Source organism: Nilaparvata lugens, chromosome 2 (genome assembly GCF_014356525.2).
Source record: "Nilaparvata lugens isolate BPH chromosome 2, ASM1435652v1, whole genome shotgun sequence".
Lineage (NCBI taxonomy): Eukaryota > Metazoa > Arthropoda > Insecta > Hemiptera > Delphacidae > Nilaparvata > Nilaparvata lugens.
The window spans coordinates 28,082,629-28,103,942 of NC_052505.1; the positions used below are offsets into that span (position 1 = coordinate 28,082,629).

Genomic DNA, 21,314 nt, shown 5'->3' on the forward strand with positions numbered 1-21,314 from the left:
TACAGACTACTTTACCTGTGCTGCAACAGCAGCGCGCCTGCGCCAGAATCACACATCAGTGCTGCCAACAGCAGCAGCAGCAGTCACAAGTCGAACAGTGCCGAGCTGGTGAAGTCGGCCAACCTGCTGTTCGGCTCCCTGGAGCCGCGCTACCTGTGGCAGTACGTGGGCACCCTGGTGGCGGCTGCTTGCTGCACGCGTGGAGGCGGCGCCTCGTGTTCCACCTCCACCTCCGCCTCCACATCCACGTCAAGCTGGAGCGCAGCCGGCGAAGGGTATGTGCGGCGTGTGGGCAGCGGCGATCCCAGCCTAGTTGAGGTCAGTTCATGAGAGCGGACATTCAGGTTTTCATGAAGGGTTTGCTTTCTGGTTTACTTAATGTTCAGCATATAAAAGTACATACTTAACATACTAGGCGATCCTAGCATAGTTTAGGTGGGTTTTGAGAGAGAAAATTCAGGTTCTCATGAATGTTTCTCTCTCTAGTTTACTCAATTTTCAGCATATAAAAGGTTCATAGAGAGAAAATTATAAAAACACTTCATTCACATGGGCTGCTTTTTAAATTAATAAAACAATATAGAAAATCTTAAAGCACCCTTTAAGATTTTTTATATTGTTTTACTAATTTATTAGAGAAAATTATGTATTCATGAAGGTTTTATCTTAGAAGTACTCGTGTACTCAATTTGTAGCATATAAAATTCATCAAGGACGCACAGTACATACATACAAACAAGGCGATCCTAGCCTAGTTGAGATAGGTATTGAGAGAAGTAATTCATGTTTTCATTAAGTTTTTATTTCTAGTATACTCAATGTACATCATTTAAAAGGTTCATACAAAGAGAATGATATTTCCATGAAGGTTTTATTCTTCAATTATTCGTGTACTCAATAATGTACAGCATATACAAGGTTCATAGAGAGCAAATGATGTTTTCATGAAGGTTTTCCCTTCAAGTAGTCTTGTACTCAATGTACAGCATATAAAAGGTTAATACAGAAAAAATGATGTTTTCATGAAGGTTTTTCCCTTCAAGTACTCGTGTACGTAATGTACAGCATATAAAAGGTTCATAGAGAAAAAAATCATGTGTTTCATGAAGGTTTTCCCTTCAAGTTCTCGTGTACTCATGTGCAGCACATAAAATTGTATTCATTAAGGCACAGTACATAGGCCTACTACAACAGTACTTTAGCCAGCCACTAACTTTAAGTTTCGGTGGAGATTTTCGACTGACTAGCCTACTAACTGTCTTTTAGAACAGCTAATCGACAAACAGCAGTTTTCGGCTGCATACCTGCGTCGGATTTGAATGGCACCACCGTCCACGTTCTCTACTGTCTAGTTTAAAATTACGGTAAAAGGTTACATTAGTGGCTGGCCATACATTTCTGGTATTTTTAGGTAAATACTTCTTTTCGCCAATATTGTTTATTGTATTATTGATCTCATGTATATTGTTCTTTATTGAGAGTTCAATTTTTACTTTCCTTGCCCTATAATTACCATAGGTAAGGAAAGTATTGCTTTCCGAAAAAAATTAAGGTAACCCAATTTCTAAATTTCTATACGTTTCAAGGTCCCCTGAGTCCAAAAAAGTGGTTTTTGGGTATTGGTCTGTTTGTGTGTGTGATTATTATTATTATCTATAAATTAATATTCAAATTTCAAATTCCAATTCAAATACATTTATTTCCTCTTCAATGATGAAAAAATGTTTGAATTATAGTAACCAAAATACATAAATAGAATATTCTTCACATGGGCTACGATTCCTGTGAGCGAAGAAAAGTCTAAATCGATTTATTACATCATTTGTGTAGAGGAAGTATTTGAAAATGTTATTTACTAAAGAAAAGAAAGAATGCTATAGAAGATAGAAAAGAAGAAAGGAAGGTTATAACCAACCAAAAAAATTTCAAAATAAGAAAGAAAAGAGAAAAAAAATGACTTTATAACGTACTGTAGAGGATCGTCCATCCCAGTGGCCGCCGGGCCCACACACGTCCGCAGAACGAAGAATAGGAAAAACTCAGCCGTTAATAAATCAATAATAATAGTAATGATTACTAGCCGGCAGGCTCGCTTCGCTCGCCTTATCCGTCTAACCAGGGGGCTCCGCCCTCCTAGACCCCCGACTGGATCATTCAGAAATAGGATCAGCAATGAATTTTTCATCTGAGCTTGCTTCCTTCCGTCAGGGTCGATTCAATCACCTGTTTTCTTTGAATTATGTAGCGCAGGGTTGCAAAAACCTTTATTTTCATCATTATTATAAAATAATGATATATCATTTATATAGTTATTATAATCTTTATTTTCATTTTTATAATTGTTAAATATTTAAGCATTTCTTAATTGGAGACTTGAGATTAAGATTTATTTATGATAAGGAATTATTGTATTTCAGTCTAATAGTTTTTGAAATTCGAAAGATGAATAATGTGGAGAACAAGTCCTCTCAAGACAAAATTTCTAGACCTTTGCTGAACTTTTTTACCAAATTTGATCATGATCTGTCAATTAGTTCTTGTTTTATAAATCTGTTTGTTCGTGAAACAATAACTTCAATTCAAGGCCTAGAAAATGCTGGAAAAGCACAGCTTTTGGATGTATCTTTGGGAATTCTTTCAAATCCGTTCTTAGTGCGCCTCTCGATGGCAAACTGAACAAACCTGCCAAATTTGTACGTATTTGGTCCAGTAGATTTTTAGCTCTGTTGATTATGAATGATTGAGTGAATGAATGAATGAATGAATCAGTGCCATTTCGCTTTTATTTATTGAATATTATTATTAATTTGTGTTGTGAAGGTGTGTGCCCTGGCCGAATTCCTGTTGGATACGGTGTCACTGGAGACGTACTCGGAAACGCCGACCGAACATCTGCCCAGTCTGTTCCTGCAGATAGTGACCCTGCTGACCGAGCACTGCGACACGCTCAGTCCTCTGCAGACCGCCAAGGGCCTGCAGCTCTGCGCTAAAATACTCACCAGGGTAAGCCAATCACAACGATACAACATTGTGATTCAACAAATATCCTTCAATACTAGGCTTATAGTGGGTTTCATTAGTTTCATATGAAGTATGTTTCCTCTATGATACTATATTATAATTCATTGAACATCAACTGAATTTTCATTTCAAATTTATTTCTAATATACTGCATTTTCAAATTAATGAAATATAAGAGGACAGAAATTGTTGAATTCATTTTGAAAATTTTTAATCTCCCAATTCCCAATATTTAATGCATAATATTCTAGGCAAAATTATATGGATTAGAATAAAGTAACCCAGAAAAAAACAAATAAATCTGGAATGAATTTTGCAAAATAAGTGTAGCATAAACGGTCAGTTGATCAGTATACTGATGTAAGTGTGTACTACCCCATGTCACTGACGTAACGTTTTTGCTGAAATCATGTTTTCCAGGATTTATTGAAATCGAATTCTATTATTCTTTGATCACATGCAGTGTACCAAAAACTATAATACAAACTGTATGAAGAAGGCTTCTCACATGGGCTAATGCCTGTGGTTGATGAGTGAAATGCCTTTAGAACCCCCATTTAGAACAACACCTTCAGAAGACTGCAACTGACTGCTATTTGGAGTTTCAGGGCATTGGTGCTAAGGTATAATAATATGTAATTCATGTAGATTATATATATTTTTTAAAGCTTTTAATCTGATCTATTTTGCATTAACAGGTGCAACCGACTGTGTTGGCCCACCAATCGCTAAGCCAGACAGCAGACACGGGCTATGGCAGTGGAGGCGAACCAAGTCTCACATCTGCCACAGCCACCGAGATATCATCGTCGCTCGCCCCTAGCTCAATTGTTTCCGCTAGGGGGCATCTTACCCCCTCCACCACACCTTCTAACAGCCTACCTGGTAAGTGGGTAGATCATTATAATATCATCATGTAACATTCTGCGAAAGGGGTTTATAGATCATGTCTTTCCAAATTATTAATAAGTGTCATTGGTATTTATTATGTGGAATAGAAAATCGTGAGATTCAAACTGGCAGCATGGTTGACTGGGAAGCATTAATGTTATATCTACAAGGAATGCTGATAGATTAATCTCAAATTCAATTTATTTGCCATAAAATTACAAATCATTGGTTATTTATTTCATATTAGAGTGCACATTGTTGGAGCTCACTGCCAATGTGTGAGCAGGCTCCTAAGAAACATTAATATTATCTTCATTTATTTATTTACAATGGCAACTTTCTAGAAGTATTTCAAGCCAAGGTGATTTTAAGGAGAGGAATGATAATACAAACGCTTTCATCTATTATGATTGTATGAATGGAGAGAATGTTATGTACAATATTTCACACTTTTAAAGATTTACAGTTCAAAACAAAACAAGAAACAAATTTCAATTTAAAAAATAATCACTCTGAATGTCTTAAATTGACATAATCAATAACAAACTATTTAAAAAGTTAACAATTTTTATTAACTTGAAAATTATTGAGTCCAACCATCTCACTATTTGAACACCAGCTGTATATTTCTGCTCAGTGGAGCAGAATCAGTTGAAAAACAGGGCTTTCGCACTTTTTTGAGTGCACTCTTGAATAGAGTAGGCTACATGACTTTAGAATGACCGCTGAGTGTTGTTCCTTATTTTAGAAAATCAATTAAATGTTGTTCCTTATTGAAAAAATGAAGAAAAAGTTCAAACTTTAATAATTTAATGGTTTTGCAGGTAGAATGGACCGATCGCCGAGTTCGCTGCCAGCCAATGTGAGCATGGCCGCCGATAACGCGAGCACCAACTCCGACTCGATGGTGTCGTACGCCGGCGAGGATGGCGCCGCCGAAAGCAAAGATGGTGGCGATGGGGGTGTGATGACGTCATCAACGAGGGTGAGGGCCGGCGAGGGGAGTGGCGGAGGAGGTGTGGATGAGCAGCAGAACATTTTGGAGCAGTGTCTGCGCCAGTACGAAAAGTTCTATGTCATGTTTGTGTACGGTACTAGGTTGAAGGTAATTGAAAATCAATATTCTGATTCATAGTTAACCATTGAAGCTGGAATTAATATTATTTGGCTCAAACCAATTCGAAATCATTGATTAAAAAAATTACATAACATAATCAATAAATTATCTCAATTTTAAATGATAAATTATAAATACAAACTGTACATAAAAATACAACTTGAAGTGTTTGGAAAAAAATGACACCTTTCTTAATTCTGTAAGTAATTTCAATAAATATTTATGTTCTTTCAAAGTTGTAAAGTCCTTTTATAATCACCCTATATTATAGATTCAACAATACAAACCCATAAATCTATTTCAAGCATTGACATAATCACCAGCAAAAAAAAAATTTGCCCGATTGTGATCTTTGTAATTGATATTTTTTTATTGTAATCCTTACAATCATTACTAAGTTAACTTGATATTGTGAGTCATTATATTCCTAATTTGCTTTTCTCAAGGTCACATGGTAGAATTTATTATTTATGATTGAAAAATACCATACCTTTGTTTCAATTCATTGAAAAAATGGAGTGTGATTTCCATGAAATTTAATACCTGAAACATCTAGGAGATGATATGATTAGCCTGCTAGTATGATACAAGACTGTACTGTCTTATAAACATACTCATGTAGGCAAAAATGTGTAGTTATAGTCTGAATAGAATAAAAAGGAGGCTTGAGTACTAAATATTGGTATGTGTGAAATTGAGACTTTCTCATTCATGGTCATCTGACTGAATATTATATCCAATTTGGTGACTGTTTCAGAGTATAGTTTGTTTATTCTATTCATATTCTACTGATGCTTTTATGAAATTTTCAGAGTATAGTACTGGTGTTTTCGTTTATTATTGTAGGTGGGTGAAACGAAAAGCATATCGGTGCTGTTGGAATCGCTAAAAATCAAGTCGACCCAGGCCAGCCACGAGGATAGGGCCAAACAGCTGGAAACGCTGCTGCGTGCCGTGCTAATGGAAGACAAGGAACAGGATGTGGGCGATGAAGAGGTAACTTACTATTTTTATAATACTCATTATTTCAACGTTTTTTGATGGATTGTTTCACATATTTTATCTTTCGTAGAGGTCAATTGTGCCGTTTTTGTGGTCAATCTATCTTGGTATTTTTTACGCGTATAGCTTGATTCCCACATATTTATATCAACCTACATCTGTTGATGTATGCAGAATTGAAATACAGTGTCGCTTTAAAGGAATACCAGTACCACCACGGTAACCTAGAAGCTGGAACAAACAATACTTGTACAGTACAAGGAAAAGGTTTCTACTCAAATAGTCCTTATTTAGAAGTATTTAAAATTCATTTTAAAGACCAGTTTCTAGGACACTTGAATCTAATTGACCATTAAAACGTTATATTTATTATCCATAGATTAAATGATCCATTACATTTGATAAGTTTCCTAGAAGCCGTACCTAGTATTGCGTCCTGGTGGTTCGGAGCCTACCAAAAGCTGTAGGTCCACGCATCAATCTTCAATCTCATTACCCACGTGCAAACCTAGAGCTCATGACTTGTGGTCATATCCGTCAGAAAAAAATCAACTTATAAAATTTTGTTAATATGTAAAAATCAACTAGTTGAAAAGCTCTATCATTTCTCAGATAATAAAGTTGATCTCAAACTATGTTGAATAATCCTCGAATTAATGATTCATTCATTTGTACAAACACTCATCATTAGGACACTTATCATCTTATTGGTTTTTGGTGTGTATATTAATATTAATTAATATTTCGTGCATTCGAAAAATAATAAAGGGTTATAGTAATTCTATGAATATTTTTAAATTGAAAACCTTGGTACAATTTCTTAGGCGGATGACTTCTACAACAGTCTCAACTCGAGAGTAGGAGGCGGAGCTTCATCATTGTCGGCTACCACAGCAGCCAATCAGCGGCCGGGGGGCGTGGCTAGTGGTGGAGGGGGTACCGACGGTGCCGGTGATGGGGGTGATGGAGGGGGCAGTGAGACGGCGGCCATTTTGGTGCGACGCGCACAGGGTGAGGCGGGGGTTGAGTGGACCGAGGCGATGCGAGTGGCGTCGAGGCTGCTCGTCGATCTGTCCACGCTGCAGACCTACTTCCAGTCGGCGGCTAGCTCCAGGCTGCTCGATGGGGGCGAGGTGGTTGGTGAGTAATCACAAACATTAATAATATCTTCTATTCATGTAATGGTGTTTACAGATTGTGTTATTACTATCTGAGAGACTTCTCATTGACAATAGTGGTATAGCATAGTAGTAGCATAACTGTTAGGGTGGTCACTTATGTTAGGACAAATGTGTTGAACATGTGTGAACACACATGTTCGTCATACATGTGTTGTGTCATCAGCGAAAGGCTTTGAAAAAATGTTTGATGTTAAGTTCTTGTGTCTTCGATTTTTTATTGTTTATTTTTTCTTTGCTGCTGTATTTAAGGTTAAATTATTTTTGTATCATTACAATTTCTAATTTTCCAGTGGTTTATTAAAAGTTGACCGAACGTAGTGAGGTCTATGTTTCAACTCAATTTGCCTGTCTGTAACGCGATTACGGCCAAACGCGTTGATAGAATTCGATGAGGTTTGGCAGGAATATTCTTTTTTCAACTGCGCGTCGATGTATACACAAGGTTTTTTGAAATTTTGCATTTTAAGGATAATATGGAAAGAAAAGGAATTCCTCCATACTCTGATATCACTATAATTATATATATCATCTACTTTGAAGATAGGATCAATCAGACAATATAATTTATTCATAATCAATCAGCTGACAAGTGGATTATTAATTATTGCATGCATTACACAGATGTCTGGTCGTGTCTATTCATATAAGTAGGGTTTCAATATTTTTTATGATGCGTGCCCATCAGTATCAATATTCTCACATTTGAAAAAGAAATTTAACAGGTGATTGAAAATAGAATAAAAAAAGATTAAATTAACTAAATAATGCTGAAAAAAATATAATATTCTTGATTGAAAAAAATAACTTTGAAATAGATGAGAAACATTTTTATCAGATGGAAAGATTATAACGAAACTGGATGAATCATATTATGGGATACACATTCAAACGTGAACTGAGTTTATTAACATAAGTGAGTTTTTGATCTTGGAGAAAACAAATAACAGCTTTTAAGAGTAAATTATGATTCAACTGTGAATTGTGATTCAACTGAATTAACTAGAACAGGTGATATCAGATACTTGTGGATGAGAGAACTGCGTGAGGTCTACTGTTCACAGAACTAATTATTGGTTGTTCACTTAATGTCATAAGATGCTGTCAACCAGCTGTTTTTAGTTTAAAGCCTTTCGCGTGAATGTCTTTTTCGTTCGAAGATACGTCCGTTCACACATGGTCGACACACTTGTCCTTTTGTTAGTGGCCGGCCTTATTATTATAGCTAGTATGGTGGTATAGCTATTAAGGTGTTGAATAGAATAAATGTTATTGTAACTACTCCTGAAGTCTCCAAAGGCATCACACCTTTCTTACATTAGACGAAAAGATACACTGCTCATTTGTTTGGTTTTCTCTCCTCGTGGATACTTGTCAACGTGTAACATAATATACACTCTCTACCTTTCCATTGAAAACATGGTCATGAATTGAAATAAACACGAAAACTCTTTCAAATATAAATCAATGTGTGATACATAGTATCTTCCATACACCTGTGTTAATGAGAAGTAAATTTTTGTGGCTTTTTGTTACTGGGGAGTCCCTTGCGGGAAGGTCCCACCTCGCCTGAATATGTCATCCAAGTAGTCAATGTGTCTTACGACTGTCATACTTCAGCCGTTCCCATTCGATAACACGGGAGTGACCTGGCTAAAAACTTTTGTTCGTATCCAGGTTTAAATAAGTGTCCTGGTTCATACTCTCCTGGGACCCCTAAGCTGCTACGTAAGCACTATATTCACTGGACCATGGATCACTCCCGCGAATTCTATTTTTAAACAATTAGTGATATATTTTATAACAATATTAATGACTGTTATTTTTTCATAGATGGCCTTTCTCTCATCACTCCTATAATTTGGTGGCGCCTATTTAGGAATTCAAGTCCCAAATATTTGACCGAGCGAAGTGAAATCTAAGATTCAAGTAGACGGTTTTGCATTTCTCTTTATGTTTATATATTGCGCATTTACGGCGTAACGCGGTAATAGATTTTGATGAAATTTGAAAGGTATGTTCCTTTTTAAATTGCACGTCGACGTAGAAGCAATGTTTTTGAATATTTTGCATTTCAAGCCTTCAAGGATGATATAAAAGGAAAAGGAGCCTCCTTCATACGCCAATAATCAGACTATAGAATTATTCATCATAAATCAGCTGTTGAGTGGACTATAAATTGCATGCATTGACGCATGCTATTCAATATCTCAATGTAACTAAATGAAAAACCAGCTGTTGTGTGGACTATCAATTGCATGCAGTGAGGCATGCAATTGATAATTTGACATAGCATTTCTCCCGACTTTTCTATGCTGTGACTGTGAGACTGTGATTTATAACGCGCGAGGTCTACTGTTCACATAACTACTAGTTTTTATCTTCTCAAAAATTGCAGTTTTTTATATTAAATTATTTGATTTTTTCAATTCACAGATTTGTCTCAGTTTTTCGTACGAAATGATATATGTATCTTTCAATTGGCAGACTCGAGCGTTGGCAGCAGCCTAGTGGACAGTAGCGTAGATGTGCTGCCGGAGTGGCTTAGAGTGTTGATAGTGTGCGCGTGCTGGTTAAGCAGTGCGGTGTCGCTACAGCTGATCGCCATTTCCACTCTACTCGATCTGGTCACTCTATGCCGGACGGCGCAGTCATTGGTGGGCGCCGCGCATGCGCAGACCAGTGTCACACCCGTGCTCATTGTGCCGCTACTCACGCCTGCGCATCTCAGATACATTGAGCATCATACTAATGTGTTTCAGGTGAAATAACTGCTTCCATATTTATACAACATCGAAATTTTCAATTCTACTTGAAAATTATAAAGCCAATCCTTCCCTGTTAATGATTCAGTTATGAGAGATAGGTCGACTGTCATTATGCTTCTGTCAATCCAACCTTTTACTCGTGGCTGAACCATCTACACTCACTAACTTATAAGTATACAGATTTCATACATATACAGTGGGTTTCTTAATAATAATAAGTTCTATTTCAACAAAAAAGTTTCTTTATAAACTGTCAGCCTTCCTTATAAACCTCAATAAATATATATAGATCTGCTTGAATAATACCAAACTCTCTTGAGCTATGTCTTATTGATTATCAAATTCAAATTTGATTTGACCTTATTAGGATCAGATTAATAGTAATTCATATCTGTATTTAATATATAATATGGAATTTTAAGTTATTTGTGAGTTGTTTGAGAAAATGAGTAAAATATTTTGAAGGAGGACAAACATGACCTCAAATCCTTCACTTATCCTGACTCATGACCAGATCGACATTATTTGAAAGCTAGCCACAGATATGTTTGATCGCATATCAAGAGCTAACACATTATTCAAAACGTTATCTAAAAATATGCAACTCTAATGGCCCTAAGGTTACTGAGCTAGCCTACTAATGGCATCAATAGAATTGAAAACATGATACACAATACCATGAAACTAAGAATCGTATTTACTCATAAATAATTTAATCATACTATACACTCAGAATACTAGAATATTGTACGAGCTGACACATTATTCGAAACCTTATAAGGAAATATGCAAGTCCAATGGGACCCTTAATTAAAAAAAATCTTAGTTATATTCAATAATATAATAATTTATTATACTCCTGGCATTGTAGTTTTGACTTGAGCTAGGGTTACACTATGAAAATGGAGAGCTATATAGCTCTTCTTTATAGCAGAGCTATATAAAATTTGAGCTACATAATATGTATGTATTATAGCTCTGTCAGCTCTATAGTATAGCTCTGCTATATGCTGTCCAAAATTTTGGATAGCACATTTTCTGCTATATAGCAGAGAAAATAGGCTTAAAATTGCTATATAGCAGATCTCCAGTGTCACTTTTTGAATTTGTAGCAGAGCTATATAGCTGTTTGACCCGACATCAATTCAACCAACTATTATTGTGTTCTGGTAGGTGATAGCGCACCGACTGTGGATGCAGCTGGGCAGCCGGGTGCACCGCGTGGGCTGCGTGGAGCTGCTGCATCAGCTGCAGTCGGCCAGCTGCGACGTGGTCGAGGACTGCCTGGGCGAGGCTCTACTCGCAGCTGCAGACGGCCGTCGGCTTCTGGCCTTCAGGCGCTTCGCCACCCTCTGGCACATCGGCCGCGAGGTCAACGCCCGCCTCGGCAGCTCGCTCAGGGTCTCCGATATATTCTACAAGTCAGTTATGATCCTACTTATATTAGCTATGCTACTATATAATATGAAAGCTTGATAGTATAGAATGCTGATAGTGTATTTGACAGCTCCTTGAGGGTGTCCGATTCTACAAGTGAGTTGTGATCCTACTTATGATTCCTATATTACTTATAATTAATTATATATTACTATATTACTTATATACAATTCCCACATAAGAGTATTCATCTTGGAACTTGGAAATCACCAGATGCAACAACAATCAATCAGATTGATCACGTGATAGTTGACTCCCGTAATGCATCATCAATCATTGATGTAAGAAGCTGTAGGGGACCTAATTGTGACTCTGACCATTTCATTGTGAAGGTAGTAGTGAGACAGAGGCTGTCAATGCTGGCGGGTAAACAAAAGGTTGTGCCTATAAGATGGGATGTTGAAAAGCTGAAGAGTGAAAGAGTCCGTAGTGAATACCTCAGACTAATACAGGCAAAAACTTTGAGCTCTTCAGAAGCAGATGGTGTTGAAGAAGTATGGACAAAGCTAGCCAATGGCCTGAAGGAAGCAGCAAATGAAGCAATTGGTCAGAAAAGATGGAAAAGGAATGAGGGATGGTACGATAATGAGTGCAGGGAAGCAATTAGAGAGAAGAATGAAGCCAGATCTCGAATGATACAACGAGAAACAAGAAGAAATTATGAAGATTACAAGGAAAAACGAAGAATTGCCAATAGAACATGCAGGACAAAGAAAAGAGAAGCTTTGAACAAACAGTTAGAAGAAATTGAAAGCTTATATAAACAGAATGAGACGAAAAAGTTCTATAGAGCGATGGAAAGAATAAATAAAGAATATAGACCAAGAATTATTTCATGCAAGGACAAAAGAGGGAGAGTTTTGAATGGAGAGGATAATATCATGGAGAGATGGGCAGAGCATTTCAGAGAACTGTTAACAGTAACAGATATCAATGAGGAGAATGTACATGAAGGAACAGGGGAGCCATTTAGTATTGAAGCGGAGTTTGTTGCAGGGCCAACATTAGAGGAAACAGAAATGGCTGTAAAGCACCTAAAGAATGGAAAGGCAGGTGGCCAAGATAATATATTGGCAGAAATGATAAAGTATGGTGGTGATGACACAGTCAAGAGAATACATGAGCTGATAAGTATGATATGGAGAGATGAAACTATGCCTCAAGATTGGAACATAGGTATAATATGTCCTATTTATAAAAAAGGCGATAAACTGGACTGTAATAACTATCGTGGGATAACTCTTCTCAGTGTAGCTTATAAAGTCTTATCAAGTATTCTTAACAATAGAATTAAGGCCTACACAGAACAAGTGCTTGGAGAATATCAATGCGGATTCCGGCCAGAAAGGGCAACAGCAGATCAAATCTTTACAATCCGGCAAATCGCAGAAAAATTTTATGAGCATGACCTGGATTTACATATTTTATTTATTGACTTCAAGCAAGCCTTCGATAGCATAGTGAGAAGTGAGTTATGGAAAACATTGGAGCAATACGCCTTACCAAAAAAGCTCATTAATCTAGCAAAAATGACAATGAGTAGGACTGCAGCAATGGTCAAAATTGGTAATAGAAGGAGCAGCACTTTTGAATTTAACACAGGTGTCAAACAAGGCGATGGACTATCTGCAATCCTATTCAATATTGCATTACATAGAGCTATTGAAGGATTAGACAGGGGAAATATTTTCCACCGAATGTATCAGGTATGTGCATATGCGGACGATGTAGCAATAATTGCAAGAAGGAAAGATGTCCTACAGGAAACGTATTTGTTGCTAGAAAGAGAGGCGAATAAGATTGGCTTGATAGTGAATGAAAGAAAAACGAGGTACATGAAAATATCAAGTAGTCAAGCAAGAAGAGTTCCACAAAACCTCCGAATTGGAAATAAAATCTTTCAAGATGTAAGGAACTTCAGCTACTTGGGGGTTGAACTAAATAACGAGAACAAGATGGGTTACAGTATAAAGCAAAGAGTATTGGCTGGAAATAGAGCATACTTCAGTAACATGAAACTTTTGAAGAACAGGCTCATATGTACAAACACGAAACTTAAAATATATGAGAGCCTAATTCGACCTGTTGTAACGTACGGCTGTGAATCTTGGACGTTAACAAAAGAAGACAAAAACCATTTAGGCGTTTTTGAAAGGAAAATCCTAAGAAAGATTTATGGTCCAGTTAAAGAAGGAGAGGAGTGGAGGAGAAGAACTAATTCAGAGCTCGAGGCATTGATGAAAGGCCGAAATATTGTAAAATTTATAAAGGCACAGCGGCTAAGATGGTTTGGACATATCTGTAGAATGAACGAAAACAGAATGCCTAAAATAATATTCAAGGAGAGGCTACATTCAAGAAGAAAGATAGGAAGGCCGAGAATAAGATGGGAAGATGAAGTGAGAGACGATCTCCAAAAAATGGGATATAGAGGATGGAGACAATTAACAGAGGACCGAGAAGCGTGGAGAGCTGTAGTGGAGGCGGCCAAAGCTCATATTGGGCTGTAGTGCTAAAGAAGAAAAGAGATATTACTTATAATACAATAAAAGCTTGCTGATTGTGTATTTGACAGCTCCTTGAGAATGTCCGATTTATTTTACAAGTCAGTTGTGCTCCTACTTATCATTTATATTTTTCTACTAATAAAATAAAAGCTTGCTGATAGTGTATTTGATAGCTCCTTGAGTGTGTCTTGTATATTCTACAAGACAGTTGTGCTACTACTTACGATCTCTTCATTACTACAAATAAAATAAAAGCTTGCTAATGTGTAGAATACTGATAGTAGAATACTGACCAGTGTCTGATGTATAGTGTCCATAGGGGTACAGGATTTTCGAAGTCTGACAGCTAATTTTTGGGGTATAGTAGAAGCTACTCAAAATGATTATCATCTCTCAAGATAGTCTTGTGAAATTACCAAAGCGTCCAACAATAAGTAAAAATGACTAAATGTGTAATTCAAATTAATGAAACAATTTCAAAATAGAATGGTGTCATTCGAAAGTGCGATATCTCAAATGTCTTAAATTTATATATCTATGATATATCTTTAAATTCACGTTAATCTAAAATAATAAACACATTTCAAATAATATTAACATATTGCCATTTAAAGGTCAAAACATAACATCCCTAACCTTTCATTTTACCTTTAAAACCCCGATTGAACAAAACATCTTTAGTTATGTTCATACACTAGACAAATTGAAATCTCGCATGTCTGAGGCACTCCCTGATGTATTCTATAGGTGTTCTCATCAAGGATTTATTTCCCAACTTAGAAAGCTCATTTTGGTTGTATAGTAGTGTACAAGTGTCAAATTGATTCTCTTCTATTTAGTATGTCTCGACAGATTACCATTGCGTCGAACAATAAGTAGAAATTATGGATTGTTCCATCCAAATAATGAAACAATTTCAAAACACAATAAAAAATCAATTGTTCAAAAAAAGAACAATTATTATTTTGATATCAGGGTATTCAACGTTCTGCCATTGAATTCAATGATTTATTGCCGAAAGCAGGTTGAATTATAATAGCCTTTTTTCAACAAAGCCTTTTTTTCTTGTGAAATTGATCATGATCTGCCCTTAGCAGTCAATCCAGCAATTTAAAGCAGCTTTGAAAAAATGGCTTTTCAGAAATGCCTTTATTAAGAAATTGCCAGAAATTACCTTTGAGTCTCTTTGATTATGATGATGGGTAGAACTCTTTGTTATCCAGTATGTAGGTTGTACATGTGCTCTAGATGACACTTTTCACTGTAATTTACATCCAGAAAAATGAAAATTTAAAAACAATGTGCATCGTATTTTATACATATTTTTTACACTCCTCATAGTCGGTTACTTACAAATTTATTCACAAATTGTAAGATCTTCCCGAGTTCACCAAATAGTTAATGAACGAGATGAATAATTTGAAACGTTCCTACCAATTCCAAAATTATATCTTGTGCTATCTATCCAAATAATCAATATCTTCGTTTAATTTTTCCTTATCACTTCCAAATGTTTATCTTGTTTTATCCAAATCATAAATATTTGAATTTAAAACGCCCTCCACCAAATAAAGAATAAACATTTCATTATAACTAATTTTATAAGCTCTTAACACTTCCAAAGTTGGTTGTATCTTGTGATTTCCAATTTCAATATCCAAACTAAAAATTTCCTTGTCACTTCCAAAGTTTTATCTTGTGGTTACTGAATCATCAATATTTGAATGTAAATCGTTCTCCACCAGAAATGGATAAACCTGATGAATGATTTTAAAAGTTCTTACCACTTCCAAATTTTGTTGTGTCTTCTGCTTTCCAATTAATCAATATCTAAATTATAAATTTCCTTATTACTTTCAAATCTTGCGTTTTCCTAATTATAAATATTCAAATGTTAGAAGATTTTCATCAAATAATTTATGAATAATTCAAATGAAATAGTTGATAAATAATTGATTAAAAAATTTAAAATAAATATAAATAATAATTTTAAACGTTCTTACCATTTCCAAAGTTATACAACAAACTTGTGCTTTTCAATTAATCAATACGGTATCTAAATAAATTTCGAACACTCTGCTGCCTTCTGAAGGTTTATCTTGTGTTTTACAAATTATGAGTATGTGACTTGCAACAAATTCAGATCGATGCTGAAGATGCTAGACAACCTGCAGCTACCCGAGAGCAGCGCACTGAAGGTGGAGGCACAGAGCTGGCTGCTGCACTCGCTGTTGCGCGGCGACATGCACCGCATCGTCGACCCCATCCTGATGATGCTGCTCGACCCAGCGACGGCGCGGCTCAGTGTGCTGCATGTGCACATCGAGAGTGCCCCGGCCGATTCTCCGTCCGAGCCGTTCGCCGTCCCGACCAGTGACGCGACAAGCACTGTTTACGCCATCAGCTCGGTTGATGGCAACGTTATCTACCATGTTGCCGAAAAGTGTCCAAAAGGTCAGTGATAGGACCACCATTTCTTTTTTCTCATACTCATTTTTCATTTGATTTAATTTCGCCATTTCAGGTAACTTTTGCTAAGCAGAGTGTTTCACGATTTACGTCACTGCATTGTATTTTTTGACAACAAATTTTTATTAAATATATTGTTTATTCTAGTTTTGTTATCAACCCATTGCGTTTTTGTCAAAAAGAGGCTTTTGGCAGTATACCTCAATTTTAAATTTGCAAATTAATTTAAATAGAAATTGATATCCCACCATTTAACCTACTATTTTACTTGTGTAACTGTTTTGAACTTTCTTACAGTGAATTCTATTTTTGATGTTGATTGTCATTGATACTAGTATCAGAGACTAAACATTCATTTCCATTCCACTATAATTCTTACACTATGAAAATCATAAAACTTGAGTTCATCCATTAATGTCGCAAGTAGTTCGGAGGTTATGAGTGCAGTGAGTATAATAGTCTGCATCACAAATTGATTTTAAACTAGTTTAAAAGGCTTCCTTCTCTTGACTCTTCAGCCTCCTGGTAAGATATTCATTCTGTAGTAGTTGGCTTCCCTCGGGGAGGGGTGACATGATGATGGAAATAATAGAAATTCAATTCACAATTTATTCTGTTTTTGTTATCAAAGCCATCCGGTTTTGTTCAAGAAGGTTTGGCACTGAATTTCAATTTTATGTTACAGTAAACTTTAGTCAGAAAGCGACCACACCATCAGCTACCTCTAAAAGCAAACGCATCTTTGCTGTGACGACACTGGCTGGGGGAGGGCAGGACTCCACCAAGCTCAACCACCGTTACATCACTGAGAAACAACTGCTGGCCGGCGAAGACACCACTGACAACAACTACCAAACCCACTCCAAGACCCTGTCTCTACTGCAGAACATCTCCGTCTTCGTTAATCCGTTCTCCACCGACAAAACAACGCACGTAATAAACACGGATTTCGACGATTACTATGAAGAACAGAAGGAAAACGTCGGCGATTTCGCGGGAAAAGCTGTGCGGGTGACTGATTTGGACAAAAATAAGAGTAAATCTGTGGAGGGATCTGAAAGACTATTGGATAAAGGGGGAGGGTTGGATAAGAAGAAGAAGAGTTTCGCGCCGAGGAATAATTCGTTCACGTCGCTCGATCAGGAGTTGGCGAAGAGTTCGTTGAATCTAATCAATCCGACGCTAAAGCTGTCGTCAATCGACTTGGATTTGTTGAATTTGTCGTCGTTGACCGACTCGCTGTTCACTAAGATTAGCGATGGCGAAGTGACGTCACAGGCTAGTAATAAGGTGAGGATGGGTTCTATCCAAATGAAAATTATTTCGAAGAAAATAGAAATATTTATTTGTATTTATTAACTCTTACATCATGATTGAATACTTTATCCATCTGTTCATTTTCCATCATGATACATTACTTTATTCCTTCATGACTTCACTTCACTTTACTTCAATTCTACTGTGAGTTATTTAATATTTTTTTAATTCATTTCTCAATAAACAAAAGTACAAACATAAACATAGCTTCTGCGAAATTAATACAATGATGTATTTTCAACTATATTCTGGAAATAATTTCTAAATTTACTGAGGAATCACACTCCCGAGAAATTTCTATGTGGGAGATACCATCAAAGTCCAATATCCTGTAAATTAATTGAACGAACGGAATGAACAAACTATGTAAATGCTATGTGAATGCTACTGTTCAAAATATTAGTTTAGACATCGAGATTTTAATCATATTCATACTCTAGCTATCTATTCTGTTGTCATTCTCGCTGTTGCAGAAGTCTTCGGAGTGTTTGATATCTAAAGTATTCTTGATCATTATTAATAATTTATTAGCTCTACTTTAATGATATGAATGCATCTCGCATCAAATACCTGGCAAAATTTAGCTGAGAGAGGCGTAAATCATTATTGAAATTCCTTTATCGACATGACCCTACCATTACACGATCTGATATTTTATTAGATATTTGATCAACGATTTCACATAGAGTAGCCTAATTGGTAATCTTTTATTAGATAATTTAGTTGATAGTCTAATGCGGGTTTACTAGGGTTTAAAAACTTTGATAAAAGTAGGTCAAAGATATTTTATAAAGTATTTAATCGTGTGATGAGCCCTTATCATATTTTTTTCCTCCACCTCCTGTCTAAAGTGCTTACTTCACTCTCTGGAACATAATACTAAAGTGTCACTTTTTCGCTCTCGGGAGGAAAAACCAGCAAAACTCCCTAGAGCGTAAAAGTAGCTCCATTCAAATAACATGGGAAGCATCTCTATTTCAAAAACGTACATTTGAAATAGGTTAGAAGGTCTAAGTTCAGATGAGGAAGCATATAGAGTAGTCATTAAACCAACTAAATTCAATACCTCAACCAGACATTTGATATAGAGTAGTCATTAAACCAACTAAATTCAATAATACCTCAACCAGATATTTGATTATTTTCTATTTAGTATTCTATCATTATATCCTTGGAATTCTATATTGCTATTACATCCATGCACATTTATTCGAGTGGCTGAATTAAAATACTGATTTATTGTGTTGTTTGGCCGATAGGACCGCGCGTCACGAGGTTCCGTGTCGAGCGACGGCCCCAGTCCCGTGGAAGGTGGCGGCGGCGGAGGGAGCGGCGAAGGGCCGGAGTCCTCGCAGCTGGTTCGCAGCTGGTCGTTTCCCGAGAAGGATCGCAAGAGCAAGAAGCAGCAACAGCAGGAATCGGCCGGTGTTGCCAGCTCGTCCGCGCCGGTAACAGCGGCAACGCTGGACGAGTCGACTCCGGCCGAAGAGTACAACTTTGGTCCAGTGGCTGCGGCGGCTGGTGACAGTTTGTCGACGTCGGTTGATGACGGCGTCGTCGCTACCGCCACAGATGTCAACGGTGACAAAGTGGAATTCGCTATTGGCGAGAGTGAAGTGAGTTGTTTTAATGCAATTACGCTATTATTCTTTATCATTTCCTTCTATTTAAGGGGTATTTAGAGCTAGTTAAATTCTTCAATGGACCTACAGATAAGAATATACAAGAAATAAGTCTAAATACAAGAAAAAATACAATGAATCAGTTTAAACTAATAAACCTCGATAATTGGATTTTTTCTTCACAAATTATTCCTAATTGACGGAGTGAAGCTGAGGTCTTAGTTTCGACTCGATCGGCTTTTGTCTGTTTGTTTGTTTGTTTGTTTGTACCGCAGTTACAGTCGCAGTTATTGGCTGATTTGGATGAAATTTGGTATAAAAGTTCTTTGAAACAAGGCGCAGAAACGTATGTGTAACAATTTTTGATAAGACCTCCGGTTTTTTTGTAATTTAAAAACTGCAAACCAACCTCCATCCAGAAAGTTACTTTTTCGTATCTAGCGCCGTTATCTTTGAAGATACAGCAATTTTTATTATTTTCAAAATGAAATATCCTTGGATTTACAATAAGATAAGATTAAATCGTGCCCACAAAAATATAAGTAAAAAAATTGGCTCTCATGTTTTAGAATTGAAATTGTGCCGCTCTAAAAGTGCTGTATTGAATGAATGATATCGTTGGAATGATGAAGGAATGCTATCGATCTATTTTTAGATCAAGAGTTGTCAGCGGTGAACCTTCAGAACGCCTGAGCCGCTCCAAATCATACTGTATTTATTAATTGGAGAAAACTTCTTACTTGATTGCACCATTTCTTTCCTTTTCAACACGAATTTTCCCTGTTTCGTAGATGAATAGTTTCTAGACCTACGGAGCCGGCCAGAGGCATCATAGCTTAGTTAGCTTTTGTTTCCCTTTTAGTATGAGATCGGAAACCGACTTGTGAGCATTAACATTCTGCATAGGCATAACAAGCTGTAACATTGAATCCACTTTTCATGAAATTCATCATTAGCAACCTCCTGTCATTGTCACCAACAAACCCATCTTATTTAGAATCGTTTTCCGTCTCACTATCGTCTGTGAGACGATTCATCGTCTAAATTACCTACTGAATATTCCATTTTTCTGTTAGTTGACCGATTTCTTGTAATTAATTACCGTATTAGAAAAGTTGTAATAATGCAAATATGGGGACGATATAAAGGTACCTCCTTGAGAGACATTTATAAGTCCGGTGTCCCTGAAAACAATGTCTCTAGCGCTTTCAATGGAGAAAATAATAGATGAGATGGATAAATCTTTACAATATACTGTTCTCTCTTAATGACCCTTCTAATTAGTTTGAAAGTTGTAGGCTATTTATGAGCGAGGTCTACTGTTCGCAGAACTACTAGTTAAATAGACTATCAGTCTTCAATTTTTATTAATAATGTACAGGTAAATGAACATCAGTAAAGAAATAAGAATGTTAAAATATTTATAAAACGAGAACATAGTAATTATTTATTGTAATCATGAAAATTCTAAAAATTTAGTAGACTGTGTGCTTACATTCCTCAACAACACTAGTGTGCAATAAATGTTGCATACAAGGTCAACAACACTACAACGTCACCAACACTACAAAGGCACCAGCTCTACAACATCACCAACACTACTTATTTATTTATTTATTTATTTATTTATTTATTCTTACAAAAATCTAGGAGTGCAACAGGCATAACAGCCCAAAACGCACTCATGAATACAGGAAATACATTATTAAAAATTATTACAAAAAAATAGATATATATAAATACTAGAAAAGTAATAAAAGAGAATGATTAAAATGGTACATGTGAAAAACAGAAAAGAAAAATAGTATAATAGCTACTCTGAGAAAGAAAAGAACAATGTTAAAGGTAAATGATAAAATTTGAATTTTGATATTCAATAAGATCAATCATAACCACATAAAATAACAACATATAACCTACGTATTACATATGGTTCTAAGAGAAGTGATAAAATAACTAGACAAAAAGGGATCAAAAGGGAAGTG

The 21,314-nt window shown here is 36.3% G+C and overlaps 1 protein-coding gene across 1 annotated transcript in view; it reads left to right on the plus strand.

Annotated features, from left to right (window-relative positions):
• Positions 1–21,314, plus strand: part of LOC111064249 (protein dopey-1 homolog) — a 126,653-nt gene that overhangs the window by 33,185 nt on the left and 72,154 nt on the right. Inside the window, exons 9-19 of the mRNA XM_039420047.1 lie at positions 6–318; positions 2,821–3,003; positions 3,720–3,906; positions 4,737–5,017; positions 5,876–6,025; positions 6,856–7,171; positions 9,697–9,971; positions 11,151–11,398; positions 16,065–16,375; positions 17,076–17,680; positions 18,967–19,323. Of these exons, the coding sequence (XP_039275981.1) occupies positions 6–318; positions 2,821–3,003; positions 3,720–3,906; positions 4,737–5,017; positions 5,876–6,025; positions 6,856–7,171; positions 9,697–9,971; positions 11,151–11,398; positions 16,065–16,375; positions 17,076–17,680; positions 18,967–19,323 (3,226 nt within the window). The remainder of the gene's footprint in view (positions 1–5; positions 319–2,820; positions 3,004–3,719; positions 3,907–4,736; positions 5,018–5,875; positions 6,026–6,855; positions 7,172–9,696; positions 9,972–11,150; positions 11,399–16,064; positions 16,376–17,075; positions 17,681–18,966; positions 19,324–21,314) is intronic.